Source organism: Protomyctophum bolini (genome assembly GCF_963924005.1).
Source record: "Protomyctophum bolini genome assembly, chromosome: 20".
Taxonomy (NCBI): domain Eukaryota; kingdom Metazoa; phylum Chordata; class Actinopteri; order Myctophiformes; family Myctophidae; genus Protomyctophum; species Protomyctophum bolini.
In genome coordinates this window covers 4,617,066-4,638,314 of record NC_137881.1, presented here as the reverse complement: position 1 = coordinate 4,638,314, position 21,249 = coordinate 4,617,066, and the positions used below count along the sequence as shown (strand labels likewise).

The 21,249-nt window shown below is 45.3% G+C and overlaps 1 protein-coding gene across 1 annotated transcript in view; it reads left to right on the top strand.

Moving 5' to 3' along the window:
- LOC308335912 (uncharacterized protein) overlaps positions 1-21,249 on the top strand; it is a gene marked incomplete at its 3' end in the record, with an annotated part of 312,796 nt that overhangs the window by 258,935 nt on the left and 32,612 nt on the right. Inside the window, exon 5 of the mRNA XM_080793134.1 lies at positions 19,458-19,529. Coding sequence (XP_080649260.1) covers positions 19,458-19,529 — 72 coding nt within the window. The remainder of the gene's footprint in view (positions 1-19,457; positions 19,530-21,249) is intronic.

The window sequence follows — 21,249 nt, the reverse complement described above, 5'->3', positions numbered from 1 at the left end:
AGATGCTTCAGGAGGCCCAGCTGGACGTGAACCAGATGAGACAGTTGTTTATGCACTCTTCTCCTTCTGTGGAGCCCCAAAACAAACTCCCCGTTCAGGCCCCCTTCCTCCATGCACTCAGGTGCTATGAAGCCCCCTTCCTCCATGCACTCAGGTGGGACGATCGAGGCCCCCTTCCTCCTCCACGCACTCAGGTGAGACGAGGCCCCCAGGATGAGACATGTCATGGCTCTCCTGATGGGATCCTCGGAGCGGAATAACCAGGTCCGACAAACGGTCCCCCATCACCACCTCCTGCCAGGCAGTGTTCCTGTCCTCCTCCTCTCCCTGTACCAATGTGTACCCATAGGAGGCCTTAGCTATGTTTCACCAGTTTCAATTGAAACAGGCCTCCACCCTCAGGGGGGGCCTCCAAGCTCCAACTGACTGTCAGGCATCAGTCAACTCCCCGCCACCCTTGGCCCCTCTCTCTCTCTCTCTCTCGCTCGCTGCCTTGCTCTCTCCCACCATGTTAAGTTACACCTATTTCCTGTTAATAACCTGGGGTAAAATGTACGCCATTGGGAGGTAAAAGGGGAGACACTTCATTGTGAAGCGACGACAGGATTAGGAGAGGTGTTGTTTCTGCGTAATTGTCGAGAGTAATGGCTACATGTGCGCGATATACTATAGAACAGTCCAAACTATTGTTGTATCAATACGGCTGTATCAACAGAATATGTGATAGATATATATGGGGGGCCTCATATTTGCTCTTGAAACGGGCCTCCAGATTCCTAAGGCCGCCCCTGTGTGTACCATAGAGCCTCCTTCAGCTCCCAACAGGCCCAGACCTGCTGCTATCCACAGTCCAGGCCCAATGTGGGACGGGGCAAAAAGCAGGCAAAGGAAAGTTTGGATTAAGATTGTAATCCTTTTGGGCTCGCCGGCACAAGCCAGGGAAGTGGTGAAGGGAAGGGGGGGAGTGGGGGGGGGGGGGGGGGGAATAGGAAGAGCCGCACTATCAGCGAATTAACCCATTTTGGACTGAGGTCGATGAAAAAAAGGCTTCTAAATCCTAAATCCTAGACGTGCTCAACCTTTTTCATGTCAAGGACCCCCAGAATTATCTCTATTGTGCCACGGACCCCCCCATCTCAAAATATGTAGTTCCAGGGACCCCCCCCCCCCCCCCCCAGAAGCCAATATATCCGTTAAAAAAGTTCGCTCTGAAATATAATATTCAATGATTTGCGCCATGACATTTTCACGATTTTTCAAAAATAGCAGACCTACAAGCTCGTAGCGCGCCACTCGGTGGCGCGCTATGAGCTTGTAGATCTGCTATTTTTCAATAGCTAAATTAGAACAGAAAATGCTTGAAACACCAATAGGGGTTCCCGCCCAGAATGGGTTAAACTAAGATTTATCCAGGGCTTATGCGATTAAAAGGGGACAAGGACAGCATCAATTAACAAAATCCCTCCAACCCCGCTACCCTCCAAATGCCTAAACATTTTTGCCAATATTTGCCTCGCCATGGACGGACGTGTTGTTTGTCATGTAAGCCCCTCTTCCTGCATGATGCAATGTGCAAATATTTGGGAGTTTATGTCACTGTTGTTGACAAACTAAAATAAAACCGGAGTCTGCAACTTTTTATTTCTATAGATAGTTGTCTCCAAATTTCCCGACGGCGGTCGGCGGTCGTGGGTTGTTCTCGAAACCGACGTTATGATTTAACCCATTCTGACCTGAGATCAGATTCATACGAGGTTTCCACTGGACACACACACATGGTCTGATTGACCCATTCTGACCTGAGATCAGATTCTAAAAAATGTCAGTCGTTCTTGGATTTTTCAAAAAATAGCAGAGCTACAAGCTCGTAGCGCGCCACTCGGTGGCGCGCTATGAGCTTGTAGGTCTGCTATTTTTCAATAGCTAAAGCATAACATGATGCTATAACACCAAAATGGGTTCCCGTTCAGAATGGGTTAATGCTGGAATAAAACCCCATCCATGCCTGGTGGCGTTCGTTTCGTTCGCCTCGACAGAGACAGAGACACGCACATAGTCCCTCCTGGGTCATATCAATTAGCAGGAAGGTTAACCCATTTTGCACGGGAACCCGTTTTGGTGTTAGCATTACGTTATGCTTTAGCTATTGAAAAATAGCAGATCTACAAGCTCATAGCGCGCCACCGAGTGGCGCGCTACGAGCTTGTAGGTCTGCTATTTTTGAAAACTGTCAGGATTTAGAAGACATTTTTAGAATCTGATCTCAGGTCAAAATGCGTTAAAGAACCACCATTCTTTCTGTGCGTTAGAATCTGATCTCAGGTCAGAATGGGTTAAACACCCAAAGTTCTCTGTCCCGCGTGTCACCTCGGCGTGACCTGTGTTTAATCCATTCTGACCTGAGATCAGATTCTAAAAAAAAATGTCTTCTGTACATCCTGACTAGTTTTCTGAAAAAAAAGCTAAGTTTCTATGTCAGTCGTTCTTTGATTTTTACAAAAATAGCTGACCTACAAGCTAGTGGCGCGCTACGAGCTTGTAGATCTGCTATTTTTCAATAGCTAAAGCATAACGTTTAAAACACCAAAAGGGGGGTTCTCCCGTCCAGAAGGGGTTAAATGTCAGCGCTACCCGGGGGGCCCTCATGCAGCCGTCACCGGTGAAATGATTTCTCTTTTTTACAACACCTTTGTGTACAGTGCCGTCGCCAGTCTCATTAGCCGTACAATATGGTGATCCGATCGACGTCCTCGAGGGGCCTCCCATCCCAGTCCCAGCTCGCTGCTTCTTCTTTGCTTCCCTGCAATTTCGTGCGGACACCCGATGCCCCCCACCCCCCCACTGATTCATTGTTTCTGGTACCATTGTTCCATCAGCGATACCGCGTCGTCTTCTTCGACTAGATAAGCCACACGGAACGGACATGTATGTCAGTAACAATCAACTGGATCCTGAATGGCTGCCACTAACAACAGGCGCGTGCACGTGACACTCACACACACACACACACACACACACACACAATACATTATATACTGTATACAGTGCTTTGTACGTATGTATATGCATTTACATACACACGTTAACACACACACACAGTCACACACAAGTGCGCACACACACATTAACCCATTCTGAACGGGAACCCATTTTGGTGTTGGCATCATGTCGTGCTTTGGCTATTGAAAAATAGCAGATCTACAAGCTCATAGCGCGCCACGAGTGGCGCGCTACGAGCTTGTAGGTCTGCTATTTTTGAAAAATCAAAGAACGACTGACATTTTTGTAGAATCTGATCTCAGGTCAGAATGGGTTAATCAGACCAGTGTGTGTGTGTCCAGTGGAAACCTCGTATGAATCTGATCTCAGGTCAGAATGGGTAATAAAGTGTCCGTTCGTATAGTGTGTGTGTGTGTGTGTGTGTGTGTGTGTGTGTGTGTGTACTTAAGAGTTGCTTCTCTGCCTATTAAGCCTAATTAACGGGCCTGGTGTTGGAGGGCCGATAGCTGCTAAACTGCGATCATCTGCCCTTAGCGTGTTGATCATCTGCCCTTAGCGTGAGCGTCGCTCAATACGGAGTCACTAAACACACACAATGGGCTCTATAGGCTTATACCTCCACTTGACAGCACCGCTCCGGTGGTGAGGTGACCACACCGCTCCGGTGGTGAGGTGACCACCGTTCCGGTGGTGAGGTGACCACACCGCTCCGGTGGTGAGGTGACCACCGTTCCGGTGGTGAGGTGACCACACCGCTCCGGTGGTGAGGTGACCACACCGCTCCGGTGGTGAGGTGACCACACCGCTCCGGTGGTGAGGTGACCACACCGCTCCGGTGGTGAGCTGACCACACCGCTCCGGTGGTGAGGTGACCACCGCTCCGGTGGTGAGGTGACCACACCGCTCCGGTGGTGAGGTGACCACACCGCTCCGGTGATGAGGTGACCACACTGCTCCGGTGGTGAGGTGACCACACCGCTCCGGTGGTGAGCTGACCACCGGAGCTGAAATAACGTTGAGCGGTGGGCGAGTAAAAACAGAGAGAAGTTCGGTGGTCACCTCACCACCGAAAATCCAGACTATGTATAGTCCTTTAGTCAGTTAGTTAGTTAGATGGATCCTTTTTGCCCTCTACACCAAATCTCCGTGCCGAAAATAGCAGATCTACAACCTCACTAATGTGTTGCGTTGTGATCCGAGCTTCCACCAATCACAACATGGCCATGAATAGAGACACTATGGGCTCCATCTTGGCACCAACCTTCTCCCTTTAATATCCCTAAAACGTATTTGCCTTTTTTTTTTTTTTTTTTTACTATTTTGAAAAACATTTTAAAATAGTTCAACTAGCCGATCTACATCGAGACATTGTGAGCTTGTAGATCGGCTATTTTAACTATTTTAAAAGCTTTTTTATAAATGGTAAAAAATGGCAAATTAGTTTAGGGATAAGGGTTAGGGGTTGGCGCAAGATAATATAGGTGTTAGGTGTTAAGTCAAAACTACAGGAATGGAGCATTATTATTACCAAGCATCTTCTGTCAATGTATGGTGCATGGTCAACATTACACCTCAAATAACTACATTACCCAGAGTGCAGCAGCGGCCATTTTGCTGCTGGTTAGGAGCACCTGAGAAGGTTTTCAAAAAACAAACACCAGAGAGAGAAGAATAAGCTCCAGGAAGGATGTGTGGGTTCAATCCAAAGATGCCAACAATGGTCGGTGAATTGTTTTGTTTTACTTGCATTGTTTGTTTGCGATGCGGCTTAAATGTTTGTGAGTGGTGCAACCACTCCCTTGTGGACTTATGTGTGTGGGTGGCTGTCTGCCTGGCTGGGTATGAGCATGAAAACAGCATGGTTGTTTTTCACCACCTGTACACACACACACACACACACACACACACACACACACACACATATTAACTGTATATATGGTGATTTTGGGTGTGCCAGTACAGTACAGTACAGTACACACCCGGCCGGGGTGATAAAAAAAAAAAAAAACTGCTACAGTTTTAATTGGTTGAGGAACTCGTTGTACGTCGAGTTCAAGTGGTTGCGGAAGTGTGGCGGTACTTTTACTTAAGTACTGTACTTTTACTGTACAATTCTGAGGTATTTGTACTTTACCTGAGTATTTCCAATACTTTTACTTCTACTCCGCTACATCCTGGAGCCACAATTTGTACTTTGTTACTCCACTACATTTATTTGAAAACTTTAGTTACTGGTTACTTTGGAGATTTTATCCGATCTACAAGCTCACAATGTGTCTCGTTGTGACGCATTGAGAGCTTGTAGATCGGCTTGTAGATTGCTTGTGTACAGCTTGTGTACAGCTTGTAGATCGGCTATATTTTCAATAGATTTTCTACACATTTTGAACTTGTGAAATGGGACATTCTGCAATATTATGAATAATTTTACTTTTAGTACTTAAGTACATTTTGATGCTGATACCTTTGTACTTTTACTCAAGTACATTTTCAATTCCTTGTACTTTTACTTGTAAACAAAAAGGAGAGAGATGGAGAGGGAGGGAGGGGGAGAGAGAGAGAGAGAGAGAGAGAGAGAGAGAGGGGGGGGAGAGGGAGGGGGATAGGGGGCAAAAAACTACTTTCTGGCTGTGACAGCCCATTCATCCAAACAGAAAAGTCCTGTCTGATTGCATTAAACAATGTTAAACTCACCAACATTGCAGCTGTACGAAAAGCTTGAATTATCTTATAATTATTATTATTATTAAGCTTTTGTTTAATGAAAATCCACCATAGAAACGTTATGAGCTATAACTTTCTGTCAAGAAATGCCCTGCATTTGATTATGTTTATAAGTGTCAGAGTTTGGAAGTGCTTGTTTTCAATAACACAACATTTCGCTGCCTCCTGAATTATGTGACATTTATAGAAACAGGTGGTACGGCAGGACGGTTGAGTGATTTCCAACGAGCGCTTCCAAACTCCAACACTCCAACATGCTGCTCAATGTTTTACCACTCAGTCTAGATGAGGGGGGCGTGTCCTGATGGGAAAACCATGCATGTGGAATACTCTCTGTAGAGAATGGGGACAACCAACTGGGACAAGTCCTGGACCGGAAGTATAGGCAGAATTGCATTGGACTCGGGGTAGGCAACCAGCCCAGCTGTAATGATCTTAAATCCCTTTATTTTTAAATTGTTTTGTAGTAATAGTACAATAGTTGTTTACCGTACAATACTGTAAAACAGTTGTCATGTTGCACACATGCTTAACCCATTTTGGGGACGGGAACCCCTTTTGGTGTTTTGGCATTATGTTATGCTTTAGCTATTGAAAAATAGCAGATCTACAAGCTCATAGCGCGCCACCGAGTGGCGCGCTATGAGCTTGTAGGTCTGAAAGAGGGAAGCTATGTTTCTTTCACATATAGAAACATAGCTTTTTCAGAAAACTGTCAGGATGGTAGAAGACATTTTTTTAGAATCTGATCTCAGGTCAAATGAATGAATAGCTCTTGTTTGGGGCCGATCGACCCTCGTTTCCAACAACTCAGTTCAGTTCGGGCTGCATTAGAACAAGCGCTCGGTTTCTGCCCCCTCGATATCGTATAACTCTTCTATTAGATGGCTCTGGCGGCTGGCGGGGGTGATGTAAGAAGAGAGAGAGAGAGAGAGAGGGAGAGAGAGAGAGAGAGGGAGGGAGAGAAGCCCTTTATCCCTGCGGTTCCCCAGGGTGCGGACCGGAGTGTGAGCAGCCCCTCCACCAGATCAGAGAGGGCTCTGGCAGTCATCAGGCTGGGTTCTCGTCTCACTCTCCAGCTCTAAGACACACACATGGAGGAGCTCTGTGTAAAGGTCCCCCGAGCCAATAAGATGTTACAAACAGGGCTTTCTGGGGCCGTTTGGGCAGTCGAGCAGCATCCAGGACCTTTTTGTAATACCGTAAAATAGCGACGAGATTCAGAGTATATATCCCTCTCTTTTTATCAGACATGTCTCTATATATTTCCTTGTTTTTGGTCTCTCTCTCTCTCTCTCTCTCTCTCTCTCTCTCTCTCTCTCTAGGTCTCTCTCTCTCTGTCTCTCTCTCTCTCTCTGTCTCTGTCTCTGTCTCTGTCTCTGTCTCTGTCTCTCTCTCTCTCTCTCTCTCTAGGTCTCTCTCTCCTTCCATCTTCATGTTTCCTCCTCTTGGCTGTTATATTGTGCATGGTCTTACACAGACACACACTACCACACGCACGTACACACACACAGACGTACACACTGACACACATGCACACACGCACACACGCGCACACACACCATCCAGTGTGTATTAACTAAGGTGGACAATTCATTGGGTGCAATAATACAAAAGTGGGTTGCCTTGCCTTGATTAAGAATCCATTATGGGATCTGTGTCCTTTTGTTGTTTGTGAAGACAAGGTTGTCAATACTCATCTAACGATTTAGAATAGATGCACAAACAAATTGTCAGGAGGTTTTCGTACGTGTTGTGGCTCCATAGACAGACAGACAGGCCCAGAGACAGACAGGCCCATAGACAGCCAGAGACAGACAGACAGACAGGCCCATGGACAGCCAGAGACAGACAGACAGACAGGCCCATAGACAGCCAGAGACAGACAGGCCCATGGACCGCATGGCCACTTGACGTAGCAGACCATATTTTGTCCTGTGGGCCGAACCGATGAATGGGCCGAGCTGCATGGTGCAACTTGCCCAGTTTCAGGATTATTATTATTATTATGGTAATTATCAGAACATGAAGGCCATATTTTTCTCAGTAAAACTGGTGGTATTATTTGGCCTTGTTTGTTTGTTTGTGTGTGTGTGTGTCTCGATGGAGTGGGTACTAGTGGGTACTCGGAGGGTAGAGTATCTGCGTGCTGGTTTAGTGGTGGGCTCAATGTTTGACACAGTCCAGCAGCCCACTGGCCCAAAGAGAGGTTGCATATCTTGCATTATTAATTCGTGTTGTCCTCACATGCTCCTTCTGTCCAATGTCCTCTCTCCTCGTTGTTGTGAGGAGGAGGAGGAGGAGGAGGGGGGCGCTGTGGTTCTGGCCCGACTGGGACCCGTTTGTTTGCACCATATAGTCACTGGACTTGTGCTTCGTTCGTTCCTTTGTTGGTTTTAACCCATTCTGAACGGGAACCCATTTTGGTGTTATAGCATCATGTCGTGCTTTAGCTATTGAAAAATAGCAGATCTACAAGCTCATAGCGCGCCACCGAGTGGCGCGCTACGAGCTTGTAGGTCTGCTATTTTTTGAAAAATCGAAGAACGACTGACATTTTTTAGAATCTGATCTCAGGCCAGAATGGGTTCATCAGACCAGTGTGTTGTCCAGTGGAAACCTCGTATGAATCTGATCTCAGGTCAGAATGGGTTAATAGCGGGTGCCGCCAGGGGGTTGCCTTGCCTGGAAGGTCCAATTAGAAAAGGACATGGACATAATGGAATAATAATAATAATAATTCAAGTGATTATTGTGTTCCAGTTGAACCATTTCAACCTGGTGTCCCTATTTGGGGAAATGTCAGTATTGTCCGTTCATTTTTTAAATAAGTAATAATATTCAAGAAAATGCAAAAAATAGCAGATTTACAAGCTCACACCGTGTTGCATTGTGGCAGGTTTAAAACCCATTTTGGGGCGGGTCGGGAACCCCTTTGGTGTTAGCATTATGCTTTAGCTGTTGAAAAATAGCAGATCTACGAGCTTGTAGGTCGAAGAACGACTGACATAGAAACATGGCTTTTTCAGAAAACTGTCAGGATTTAGAAGACATTTTTAGAATCTGATCTCAGGTCAGAATGGGTTAACGGTTATGAAAGTCACAGGGCCACAGTATGGCTATGTGGTCCTTGGTGTGGGAAAGGTTTGGGAACCCCTGAAATGTTCAATGTTTGCATACTTTTACTTCACATACTAGATAAATGGGGAAAAGAGCACCATTGTCACAGTCACAGATTGTCTTGTCTCGGAAACACAACAGTTTCTTATGGTTCAATTGTTGACGTCTTCCTCAGGCGTTTCTCATGTGTAATCAGTGTCTTCCCCAGGCGTTTCTCGTGTGTAATCAGCCCTCCTGTGTATATCAGTCTGGTTCCCTGTGCTGTCCCTGTCCTGTTGGACATTGCATCAGTCTATTAGTTAGTGATTTATGTTCTGTTCACCTATTGTTTATTATTGCACCCAACCCATGGGTTTCACTAGCCTATCATCTACCTGCCTGGCTGTCCTGCTGTTGGGTCCTCACCAGTGCCGGCTAGACAAGATTTCAGGGGCCCTCTCGGCCGAATGGTGCGAAAACAATTAGGGGTTTAATTTCTTCCAAAAGAGAGAGGGAGAGAGAGACAAAGAGAGAGAGAGACAGACAAGTCGCTGGGCTTTAGACTGGATCAGGTTTTCCCACAGCTAACCCACAACACAGCAGAGCAGAAGCTCTCAATGTTTTAACCGGGCATAATACAACTAAACACAAATATCACTTGAATTGGTTTGCCTGCCATATACTTTACAATTGCATCATAAAAAACCCACCTTATAGCCCAATGGCAAATCCAGGCCTGGTCCACTTATAACAAATGATGCATGATGTCATGGTATGAAGTATATGGACCCCTTATACCTGGCCTTGTTACAGTATGTATGAATCCTTTAAGCCATGTTTGCTCAGTATAGTTGTTGCAGCGGTCAGCGGTGCAGTGTGGCGTTCTGAATAGAAATCCCTATTTCTTTTCTAGTCAAAGCTATAGTATAAGCGCTAGAGAAGAACGTGCTCCCCATGAGAGCACATGCAGGTCTCCGCCAGGCTATAGCGTGTGAAAACGTGTACGTCACCAAGAGGGGGGTGCATGGCGTTTCCGTTTCCTGGCTCATTCCCTCGACTTATTTTACTGAGCAAGTCTGCAGCATTGTGAGGTCAGTTTAAAAACATATACAAGCACACCGGATAGTCGCTCAATGTAAACAAGCCAACACAAGTATGGCGGCCGCTACCATGTGACACATAATGTTGACGCCCCTTCCAGGAGATTTTGGTACACACTATAGGCTCGGTACTCAGGCTTTCATTTTTGTCAATGGCCAGCGCATTCATGTTTTTGGGGCAATCCATCCCAGAATGCACTCTGTTCCTACTCGGAAGGAGGAGTGAAATCGCCTCTTTTGAGCAAGTGGACGGGAGGAGAAATCCGGTGCCGTCTCTAATAATATATATATACTCTAAGGGGGAAAACGAGACACATTTCCTGGTCTAGGAGTGTGAGTGAACTACAGTGCAGAGGGGGCGGGGCTAGAGGAGTGTGAGTGAACTACAGTGCAGATCGAGGGTCGTCGCTCCAAATGTGTCAGTGTTGTTTTCTACAAACAATGTTAACCAGATTATGCTCATATTATTTGCCAAACCATCTAGCTGACATTTACTGGTTAATGAATAGTTACTGTGTGTGTGTGCGCGTGTGTGTCCGTGCGCACTATCCATGCCTCAACGCTCCTGGTCCTGTTTGCGCTTTACATCGGGGGGCGTCTATAACAGCGCTGAACCACGCGAGACGCGCTCCGTGACTCCTCCCCCGGGCCGCCAGGCGCCATGCAGCGGTCGGGGGGGCAGATAACCTCCAGTCTCACCATGCACGGCATGGCTGGCTGGCTGGCTGGCTGGCTGGATGGCTGGCTGGATGGCTGGCTGGCTGGCTGGCTGGAGGCTGGCTGGCTGGCTGGATGGCTGGCTGGCAGGCAGGCAGAGCATCGTTTCCCCTGGCTGGCTGGATGGCTGGCGGGCTGGCTGGCGGGCTGGCAGGCAGAGCATCGTTCCCTTTCCCCAGGCCTCTCTTGTATTAGCCCTGATGCGTAGCGTGCGAGCTGGCGTTGGGCGCAACACGGGGCAGCGGAGCGAGAGCGCAGCGGACGCAAACCATGCTTGACACGACCATCTCATCTGGAAGGCGGGAATAACCCATTCTGGGCGGGAACCCCCTTTTGGTGTTAGCATTGTGTTGTGCTTTATAGCTATTGAAAAATAGCAGATCTACAAGCTCATAGCGCGCCACCGAGTGGCGCGCTATGAGCTTGTAGGTCTGATATTTTTGAAGAAACGAAGAACCACTGACATAGAAACAGAGCTTTTTTTCAGAAAACTGTCAGGATGTAGAAGACATTTTTTAGAATCTGATCTCAGGTCAGAATGAAAACTGTCAGGATGTAGAAGACATTTTTAGAATCTGATCTCAGGTCAGAATGGGATAAATAAGATTCCAGTGGGGAGGAAAATGCACAATCATTGCCTGTATGTGAGCCGGGCCCTCTCCTCCCATCAGGAGAGATTTGTGCCGAGCCGAGCCGGGCCGGGCCCAGCCAGGCTGGCTGTCTTGCTTGGAACGGTCCATGATGGAGGTCCACTTTTTGCACACACAAAAATATGTTAATGACATTTGAAAGACTTAGAACACTTTCCTGGTGGTCTTTGTGTGTAATATTGTGGATTTAGATATTTTGGATTTTTAGCAGTGAGCCCAGTGTCTCTGATGTCATGGACGTGTGATTATGAATCCCACCAACGTTCTAGGGTAGACCCGCCTCATCATGTGTCTGATTGCGCCACGAGTTAAAAACTTTCACCTTGAAAGAATATATATTTTCTTTCAAAGTGAATGTTTTTAACTCTGGTCTAATTAGGTTAAGACGTGCGTGGCCCCCCTGCTGTGTCCTATAGGGTATAGCTCGTACCACTAGCAGGTTGCTCACCAGAATACCATTGTTTTCCCTCTACTATCGTTTTCTTCTAAATGTCAGTCTGCACTATTCCGTCCTCCCTCCCTCGTACAGAAATGCTACGCTTCAGCATGACTGACTTCCGTCAGTGAGAGATAGATAGATGGAGGGGAGAGAGACTAGACTATATGGGAGGGAGTTCCACCGCTATCAATGGAGAAAGGTCCTGTGTTATTATAGCACGGTGCACTCAAGTACAGGCTATATAGCTTAACCCGTTTAGGCCTGACGTCGAAATTAAATAAAAAAGTCGGTTTTCTGAAATACCTGCATGTTTCTGTATCAGTGGTGCTCAATATTTCATGTCAAGGACCCCAAAATATATTTAATTGGCCACCGACCCCCAACTGAAAATATGTTGTTCCAGGGACCCCCTCAGAAGCAAAGATTTGAGTTAAAAAACGTTCGCCCTGATTGAATAAATATTCAAAGATTTGTGCCGCATGTTTACGATTTTTCCCCAAAAAAAACCTACAAGCTCGTAGCGCGCACTCGGTGCCGCGCTACGAGCTTGTAGATCTGCTATTTTTCAATATCTATAAAGCATAACACAAAAAGGGGGTTCCCGTCATGAAGGGCTTAATCTTCGTGAGGAAATGGTGTTTTGGGCCCTGGGAAAGAAAGGTAATTTGCAAGTCAGAATAGTGGCTTTAATAATAGGGACCCTGAAACGAGGTTACTTGATATTATTGGACAAGTCTAAAGAAATCTGGTTTTATTCTCAGCTATCTATGGGCTTAAAATAGCCAGCGCAACCAAGGAGCCAATCATAATACTTTATTTTGAGAATGTAATTTTCTCACGGCTTGCCAGTAATTAACCTCCTGCACAAAAAAAAGAAAGGTATTGGAAGCTAGCGCGGCACTGCACACAATTGCAGCCCCATAGATTGTTTAACCCATTCTGGGCGGGGACCTCCTTTTTGGTGTTTTAAAGCATTATGTTATACACTTTAGATATTGAAAAATAGCAGATCTACAAGCTCATAGCTATAAGAGCTTGTAGGTCTGCTATTTTTTACTTTGCTTCTCTTCTGGGGAGGTCGTCCCTGGAACAACATATTTTCAGATGGTGGGGGTGGATCGAGGCATATTACATATAATTGTTGGGGTCCTTGACATGAAAAAGAATGCCACAGACGAAAAACAGTCCACACTATTGATCCATAATGTACAAATTATAGATAAGGATTCAGGACAACGAGGCCTTTTCGTGGAGGGGTCAGAATGAAATTTGGACTTGGACTGTTTTTCGTCTGTGGTACTCGGCACCACTGATACAGAAACATAAGGTTTTTCAGAAAACTGTCAGGATTTTGACGACATTTTTTTAATTCGATGTCGGGCCTAAATGAGTTAAAAGACCGGGCCTATATATGATCGTCTGTGTGTGTGGCTGGCTGGGGAGTGGGTGAAGGGAGTGGGGAGAGAGGGGGGGGTGGCGAAAGGAGCCAAGATTCGACGTTATCTTCGGGCGGAGGAGCCTCTTTTCTGTGCATGGGGGTTTTTATTCAAAACTGCTGTTTCTTCACTTCTTGCTGAATTGGGTTTTGTTCCTGGGCTAATTCCACTATACTATACCGTCTCGTCTCAGTCTAGGAGCTCATGGGAGAAACCGCCGAGATCGCTTACAATCACTTCAGTCAAACACCTGGGAGATAATTGACTGGGCTTCGGTCAAACTTGCAACCCCCCCCCCCCCACCCTCCTCCTCTCTCGCCTGCTCTCTCTAGTTTCGCTCCAAGTCATCACAATGGAGACAAAGAACATAGGCACGCACGCAATGCACACGCAACGCACACGCAACGCACACGCAAGAATCAACGAAGACGAGTCACTGCATAGATAGATGGGCCCAAGAGCCGAACCGAGCCTGGGCCATGCAGCTTAACCCATTCTGACCTGAGATCAGATTCATACGAGGTTTCCAACTGGACACACACTGGTCTGATTAACCTCATTCTGACCTGAGATCAGATTCCATAAAAATGTCAGTCGTTCTTCGATTTTTCAAAAATAGCAGAACTACAAGCTCGTAGCGCGCGCTATGAGCTTGTAGGTCTGCTATTTTTCAATAGCTAAAGCATGACATGATGCTAACGCCAAGATGGGTTCCCGTTCAGAATGGGTTAATGTGAAAATGGTCCAAAGGAACCAGTCCTGGTTCTGAGGCTACAGAAAAATAGGTGCAGGCATTTATTAGGCAAATATAGTGCTGAGATTGAGAATGAAGTGCACGGACAGAGTTGAGCTTTACTGTCTTTTTATTTCCCTGAATAGATGCTTTCAGTCAGTGTTCAGACTTGAGGTCCAAGAGAGTGAAACACATCGCCTTTTATGTGATAACAAATCAATCTTCTCAGCCCAAACCTGATTTAATCCATTCTGGACGGGAACCCCTTTTGGTGTTTTATAAAGTATCATGTTATGCTTTAGCTGTTGAAAAATAGCAGATCTACAAGCTCACAGCGCGGCACCGAGTGGCGCGCTACGAGCTTGTATAGGTCTGCTATTTTTGAAAAATCGTGAAAATGTGTCGCAAATCTTTGAATATATATTCTTTCAGAGCGAACGTTTTTAACTCAAATCTTTGCTTCTGGGAGAGGGGGTCCCTGGAACAACATATTTTCAGATGGGGGTCGGCGGCCAAATACATATATTTCTGGGGCTGCTTGACATGAAATAGTTTGAGAACCACTGACATAGAATCAGTTTTTCCAGAAAACTGTCATGATTTAGAAGACATTTTTGTAGAATCTTTTCTCAGGTCTAAATGGGTTAACTGTCAGATCTGTATTGTAATAAGGCTCAGGCTCGGGAATATTTATGAGCCTCTGTTCATCTAACTGGATAATAATGATTCTGTAATTATTTAATGTCGGGGACAATGATACTACTCACTGGAGTGTGCTACAGTTTGTAGTCCTAAAAAGCACTGAGTTTTTCCCTTGACACATTTCCAATGTTTTATTTTATCCATGATGATTTCTAGAAAATGAGCTCTGTGGTTAAACATAAGCGAGTCTCTCTCATTTCGATCCACACATTACAACATTAATTGAAGCTATTCAGAGATGGCGAATGTGAATTTTAACCCATTCTGACCTGATATCAGATTCTAAAAATGTCTTCTACATCCTGACAGTTTTCATTCTGACCTGAGATCAGATTCTAAAAATGTCTTCTATGTCAGTCGCTCTTAGTTTTTTCAAAAATAGCAGACCTACAACGCGCTATGAGCTTGTAGATCTGCTATTTTTCAATAGCTAAAGCACGACATGATGCTGACACCAAAATGGGTTCCCGATCAAAATGGGTTAAAGCCATCGTGTTCTTTTTAAAACCTTTATTAATTGCCTATACTACTACTAATGTAGGTTGTTAAAAAAAAGTATGAAAAGTATGTTCATTTGTTTAAATTATTGAAGAAAGCGTGTTGATATAGAAAGTCTTAATGTGCTACTTTTTTTGGTTTATTTAATCCAACCGAAGGTCGTAGTTAACTATATAGAATTGTGCATTTCCCGTCAGTGTGTGTGTTGGTTGGTCGGTCGGTCGGCTCATACGAACTTGTAGGTCTGCTGTTTTTTTTAAATCGTGATAATGTGGCGCTAATCTTTGAATATATTTTCTTTCAGAGTGAACGTTTTTAACTCTAATCTTATGGGGGGTCCCTGGAACAACATATTTTCAGATGGGGGGCTCGGCGGCCAAATACAGATATTTTTGGGGGTCCTTGACATGAAAATGTTTGAGAACCACTGACATATAGAAACATGAGGTTTTTCAGAAAACTGTCAGGATGTAGAAGAACATTTTTTTGAATCCGATCTCAGGTCAAATTAATGTGTTACGTTAACATTTGTGCCATGTTGTATAATGTATTTTCGACCCAACTGCGGTGGCAGCAGCTGTCATCGAAATCACACGGCTTGTCATTAGATTGAATTTGATAGGCCCACGGCACTATAGAGGTCAGTCCTTAGATGTTCTCTCTAAATACCCCATGTTTGGCATTGGGGTGAACATACATACTGTTTGGGGTAACAAGTTGGCATTGGGGTGAACATACATACTGGTTGGGGTAACAAGTTGGCATTGGGGTGAACATACATACTGGTTGGGGTAACAAGTTGGCATTGGGGTGAACATACATACTGGTTGGGGTAACAAGTTGGCATTGGGGTGAACATACATACTGGTTGGGGTAACAAGTTGGCATTGGGGTGAACATACATACTGTTTGGGGTAACTTGTTGTTTGTCATTGGGGTGAACATACATACTGTTTGGGGTAACAAGTTGGCATTGGGGTGAACATACATACTGGTTGGGGTAACAAGTTGGCATTGGGGTGAACATACATACTGGTTGGGGTAACTCGTTGTCTGGCATTGGGGTGAACATACATACTGGTTGGGGTAACTCGTTGTCTGGCATTGGGGTGAACATACATACTGGTTGGGGTAACTCGTTGTTTGGCATTGGGGTGAACATACATACTGGTTGGGGTAACTCGTTGTCTGGCATTGGGGTGAACATACATACTGGTTGGGGTAACTCGTTGTTTGGCATTGGGGTGAACATACATACTGGTTGGGGTAACTCGTTGTTTGGCATTGGGGTGAACATACATACTGGTTGGGGTAACTCGTTGTTTGGCATTGGGGTGAACATACATACTGGTTGGGGTAACAAGTTGTTTGGCATTGGGTTGAACATACTGTTTGGGGTAACAAGTTGGCATTGGGGTGAACATACATACTGGTTGGGGTAACAAGTTGGCATTGGGGTGAACATACATACTGGTTGGGGTAACAAGTTGGCATTGGGGTGAACATACATACTGGTTGGGGTAACAAGTTGGCATTGGGGTGAACATACATACTGGTTGGGGTAACAAGTTGGCATTGGGGTGAACATACATACTGGTTGGGGTAACAAGTTGGCATTGGGGTGAACATACATACTGGTTGGGGTAACAAGTTGTTTGGCATTGGGGTGAACATACATACTGGTTGGGGTAACAAGTTGTTTGGCATTGGGGTGAACATACATACTGGTTGGGGTAACAAGTTGTTTGGCATTGGGGTGAACATACTGTTTGGGGTAACAAGTTGGCATTGGGGTGAACATACATACTGGTTGGGGTAACAAGTTGGCATTGGGGTGAACATACATACTGGTTGGGGTAACTCGTTGGCATTGGGGTGAACATACATACTGGTTGGGGTAACTCGTTGGCATTAGGGTGAACATACATACTGGTTGGGGTAACTCGTTGCTGTTGACTGGCTGCTGTCACCATCCGTTTCAAATTGACATACAACACATACTGTATAAGTAAAACTGGGGTCAAACCGGTGGGGGGGGGGGGGTCCTGGTTTGACCCTCCATTTAATGGTAATTCTCTCTGGGAACCCCAATTTATATATTGTAACATCAAAGTAAATTTAACTGAACCGGTCCGTTTTGGTTCCATTTGTAAAGTTCCAGACCCCCCCCCCCTGAGGGTCCATTTGGTTCCAAACTATCATTTAGCTGCGTGATGGGGACCCCCTGGAACTCCCTCAAGGACCCCCTGGGGGGTCCCCGGACCCCACTTTGGGAACCTGCTGTCGTACACTGAACAAAAGGTATCTCCCATGTACTGTAAACCATGTCTTCATAACATAATAGGAATGACATACCTGTACATTATCGCCCGCCCAGCAGAGCCCTGGAGAACTTAAGGTTAATTACAAATAATAATAATAGGATAAATATAATAAACGTTGACAGCTTTATTCTCCTCTGTTGTTAAGCCCAGACAAATGTACAGGGGGTTATACTGTCTACAACATATAAACAACCCACGCATACACACATCACACACACCATTTTATTACGGAAGCCACATTGACAGATTGAGGTCTCCGGGGGTGATTTAACCCATTCTGACCTGAGATCAGATTCATACGAGGTTTCCACTGGACACACACTGGTCTGATGAACCCATTCTGACCTGAGATCAGATTCTGAAAATGTCAGTCGTTCTTCGATTTTTCAAAAATAGCAGACCTACAAGCTCGTAGCGCGCCACTCGGTGGCGTGCTATGAGCTTGTAGATCTGCTATTTTTAAATAGCTAAAGCATAACATGATGCTAACACCAAAATGGGTTCCCGTTCAGAATGGGTTAACTATTTTGGAACCTTGCCTCTCTCTCCCTTGACATATCGCTGTCTTCATCTTTTTTTTTTTGGCCTGACACCAATCCTTGTAGACTATACACGGTATATAATATGTTATATATGCATCCATTTGAGAATCAGGGTGGCTCCCGGTGGATTTTATGGGACTATCTGTTGTAACTTAACCAGGGACATGAAAGATTAATAGCCTTTTAAGTTATTGTAACTTTCCCTTTGAATGATATACCGTGGTACGGTGGATGTCCTCAAATAGACGCCATGCATATGGGGCTCTCTGTTTCTATAGCTCTGGTCCAGACAGAGCCTTTAGATAAAGGGTGCATTCGGAAATGCGCCCTGAATGAACGCACTGGTGTGCTTTCTGTCTTGTCGTTCGTTTATTCAGTGCACTCGGTGTGTTGTTGTTCGAAAGTCCAGTGCGCTGGCTGCGCCAAGTGCCAGCACTGAGCGACCCTACCCTGAAGCTGGGGTCGTCCGGTATGAATCGGTGTGAATGCGTCACAGCTGTGGTCGTTCGTAAATAAGCCACTCTGTGACGTCACCGCCCACCACACTCAACAAACTGACCACATTCCAGGTGCGCATTTCCGAACGCACCCCATAGACAGAGTTACACAAACTGCGTTCACTTGCATGGGGCTTCAGTTGGCTTTCAGAAGGCTTCAGTTGGCTTTGAAAGCGGAAGGTTGTGTTTATTTTGTTCTGCGGATTATTTACATATATGTACCCAAAGTTGTTAAGACACATACTGTGTTCTCATGGTACTGCGTCTGCTTTATTTCCAGCAAATGTAATGTGGAAAACATACGTCAGAGCAGAGCAGTGATTGCCTCATTGTCTTTTGTACAGAATAAATCTACTCACTGCTGAGATCCTGGTCTATGGTGCTTCATATAACACAACGCAAGATCACGTCTGTTACACTGGCAACTGAAGCCTTCAGTTGGCTTTCAGGGCTACATATACTTCAACTGAGCATGCTGGTGACAACCAACTGGGACAAGTCCTCGACCAGAAGTAGGCAGAAATGCATTGGACTCAGGGCAGGCAACAGCCCAGCTTTAATGATCTTAAATCCCTTTTATTTTAGATTGTTTTGTAGTAATAGTTCAACATAAACATTAATGAGACTTTAGTTGTTACTGTACAATACTTTAAAACAGTTATCATGTTGCACACATGTGCTTAAAATAGCTCTTGTTTGCGCCGCCGTCGTTGAAAACAATGTATTTCCAACTCCAGCTTGTCTCAGTTCAGGCTGCATTAGAACAGCACTCGAACGCTCGGTTTCTGCCCCCTCAATGTCGGTCCATACAGCCTCAAGCCGTTGGATCTATAGGCTATGGGACTCTCAATATATTTGCCCTCACATGAAATGCAGACCAGCCTCTCGAAAAAGAAAAGATCGATTTCGCTACTTGCCAATACAAAGAAAGTTTTGTTATGAAGAAAGGTTACGGTATATGTGGCCTAAAGTTGAGTGTTTGTTTGTTCACTGCAGGGACCTGCGGAGCAGCGTGATCAACCACTTCGAACCCGGAGCGTTCCTTGGCCTGCCAGCACTCAAGAAACTGTGAGTACCAGCAGGCACTGACAATGAGTTCCTTCCACACGCTACGATGTCCAACCAGGGAAACTCCCCCCTGTCAGGTGTAAAGGAGCAACTTGGACACTCATCAGGCATGAAGGAAGCATGAGTTCGAGTCCGTTGCTCTCCCCTTGTCCCCCATATATGGGGACTAGGTTGCTCTCCCCTTGTCCCCCATATATGGGGACTAGGTTGGTGGAGGGTGTGTAGAGCCCAGGATCACATTAGATAGATGATTGACACAGGGGTGAAAAATGGGTTACAAAATCGTGGGATAAAAATTAAAAAACAGGTTACGGTACTTTCCCCGGTGGACTCACTCTAAACCCTCCAAAAATGTAAAATGGGGGACGCTGTTGTAAACAAGTTATCGTGGTTTCGTCCACTATTTTTTTGACTTGACTTGTGCTTTCATTTGAAATGTAACTATATACTGGGGAAATAAAATGTTCAATCGATCAATCAATCAATCAATTGGATGGCACCATGCCATGCGTATTATAACCTTTCTGGGACATATTGCAAAGTAAACGCTTGCTTGTATGTGTGACAAACTCAAGCTGGCTAATGCAAATTTGATGTGCCATGTCTCTGATCAGCTGTGCGTGCGTGCGTCATAGAGTTATATATAATAGAGAGGTTCATGTGTAAATGGAGTTGTTCACCCATCAGTGCATTATACTCCCTTTTGTACTGCTTCTTTGGTTGGCGGGGCCAATCTACAGCCATGCACTGTGTGTGTGTGTGTGTGTGTGTGTGTGTGTGTGTGTGTCACATTTTTGTCACCTGGAATGTCTTCATGGTGTTAGTCTAGTTTCAGTCGACTAAATCTACGGTTGATTTAGTCGACTAAAATGTATTTTGTCGGGCCTTGATGCCATCGTAATGACTGTTTTTTACATTTGCTGAAAATAGCCGATCTGCAATTTTCAGCATGCAACCAAGTGTAAAATGTCTTGTACTGGATCTCTTGTCCACTAGTCCCTTCCTAACATTTTAGTCTAGTTTTCATCTGTAGACGAAATTGTCAGTTTATTAGTCATAGTTTTAGTCATCATAGCTTAGTTTTGCAATTCATTTCCATTTAGTTTTCGTCAGTGAAAAAAGGTAGTCGACACTGGTGCGTGTGCGCGAAAACGACGTTGCTATGGGACAATGTCAGCTGACCTTGTTCTCCTTCATGCGATCATCAAAGTCTCGAGGAGGCTGTACATGTGTGTTGCATCTGAGATCTCTTTTTAACCTGCTGTTATGTATACCTACTCCCGTTACAGTTGAAAGCATACCGCGACAGCTAGCGTCTTAACACCCCACCACCCCCCACACCCCCCCTCGCCTTCCCAACGCACACAGCCAGCGTTCAGACTGCATGAGTGTTCTCATGTCATGATCTCAGTATGTTATATATTAAGTATGTATGTATGTATGACTTGTAGCACATGTGACACATGACACACATGCAGTCTGCTCTCATGTGTCACTACAGTATGTGTACGTACCCAGTAGTTAACTATATCTGTTCCATGTGCAGAGGGCTCGGCTATTCACAGATTTGTTTCCAACACATAACCCTCCGGTCCTTAATGGCAGTGGTAATCCCTGCGTATATCAGTGCTGAGTGTCCCCGCTGAAACATGTTAAGAAAGGCAACACGTGTTCTATCACTGTACGATTGATGCTCCTTCACACGCTCTGATTGATGTGA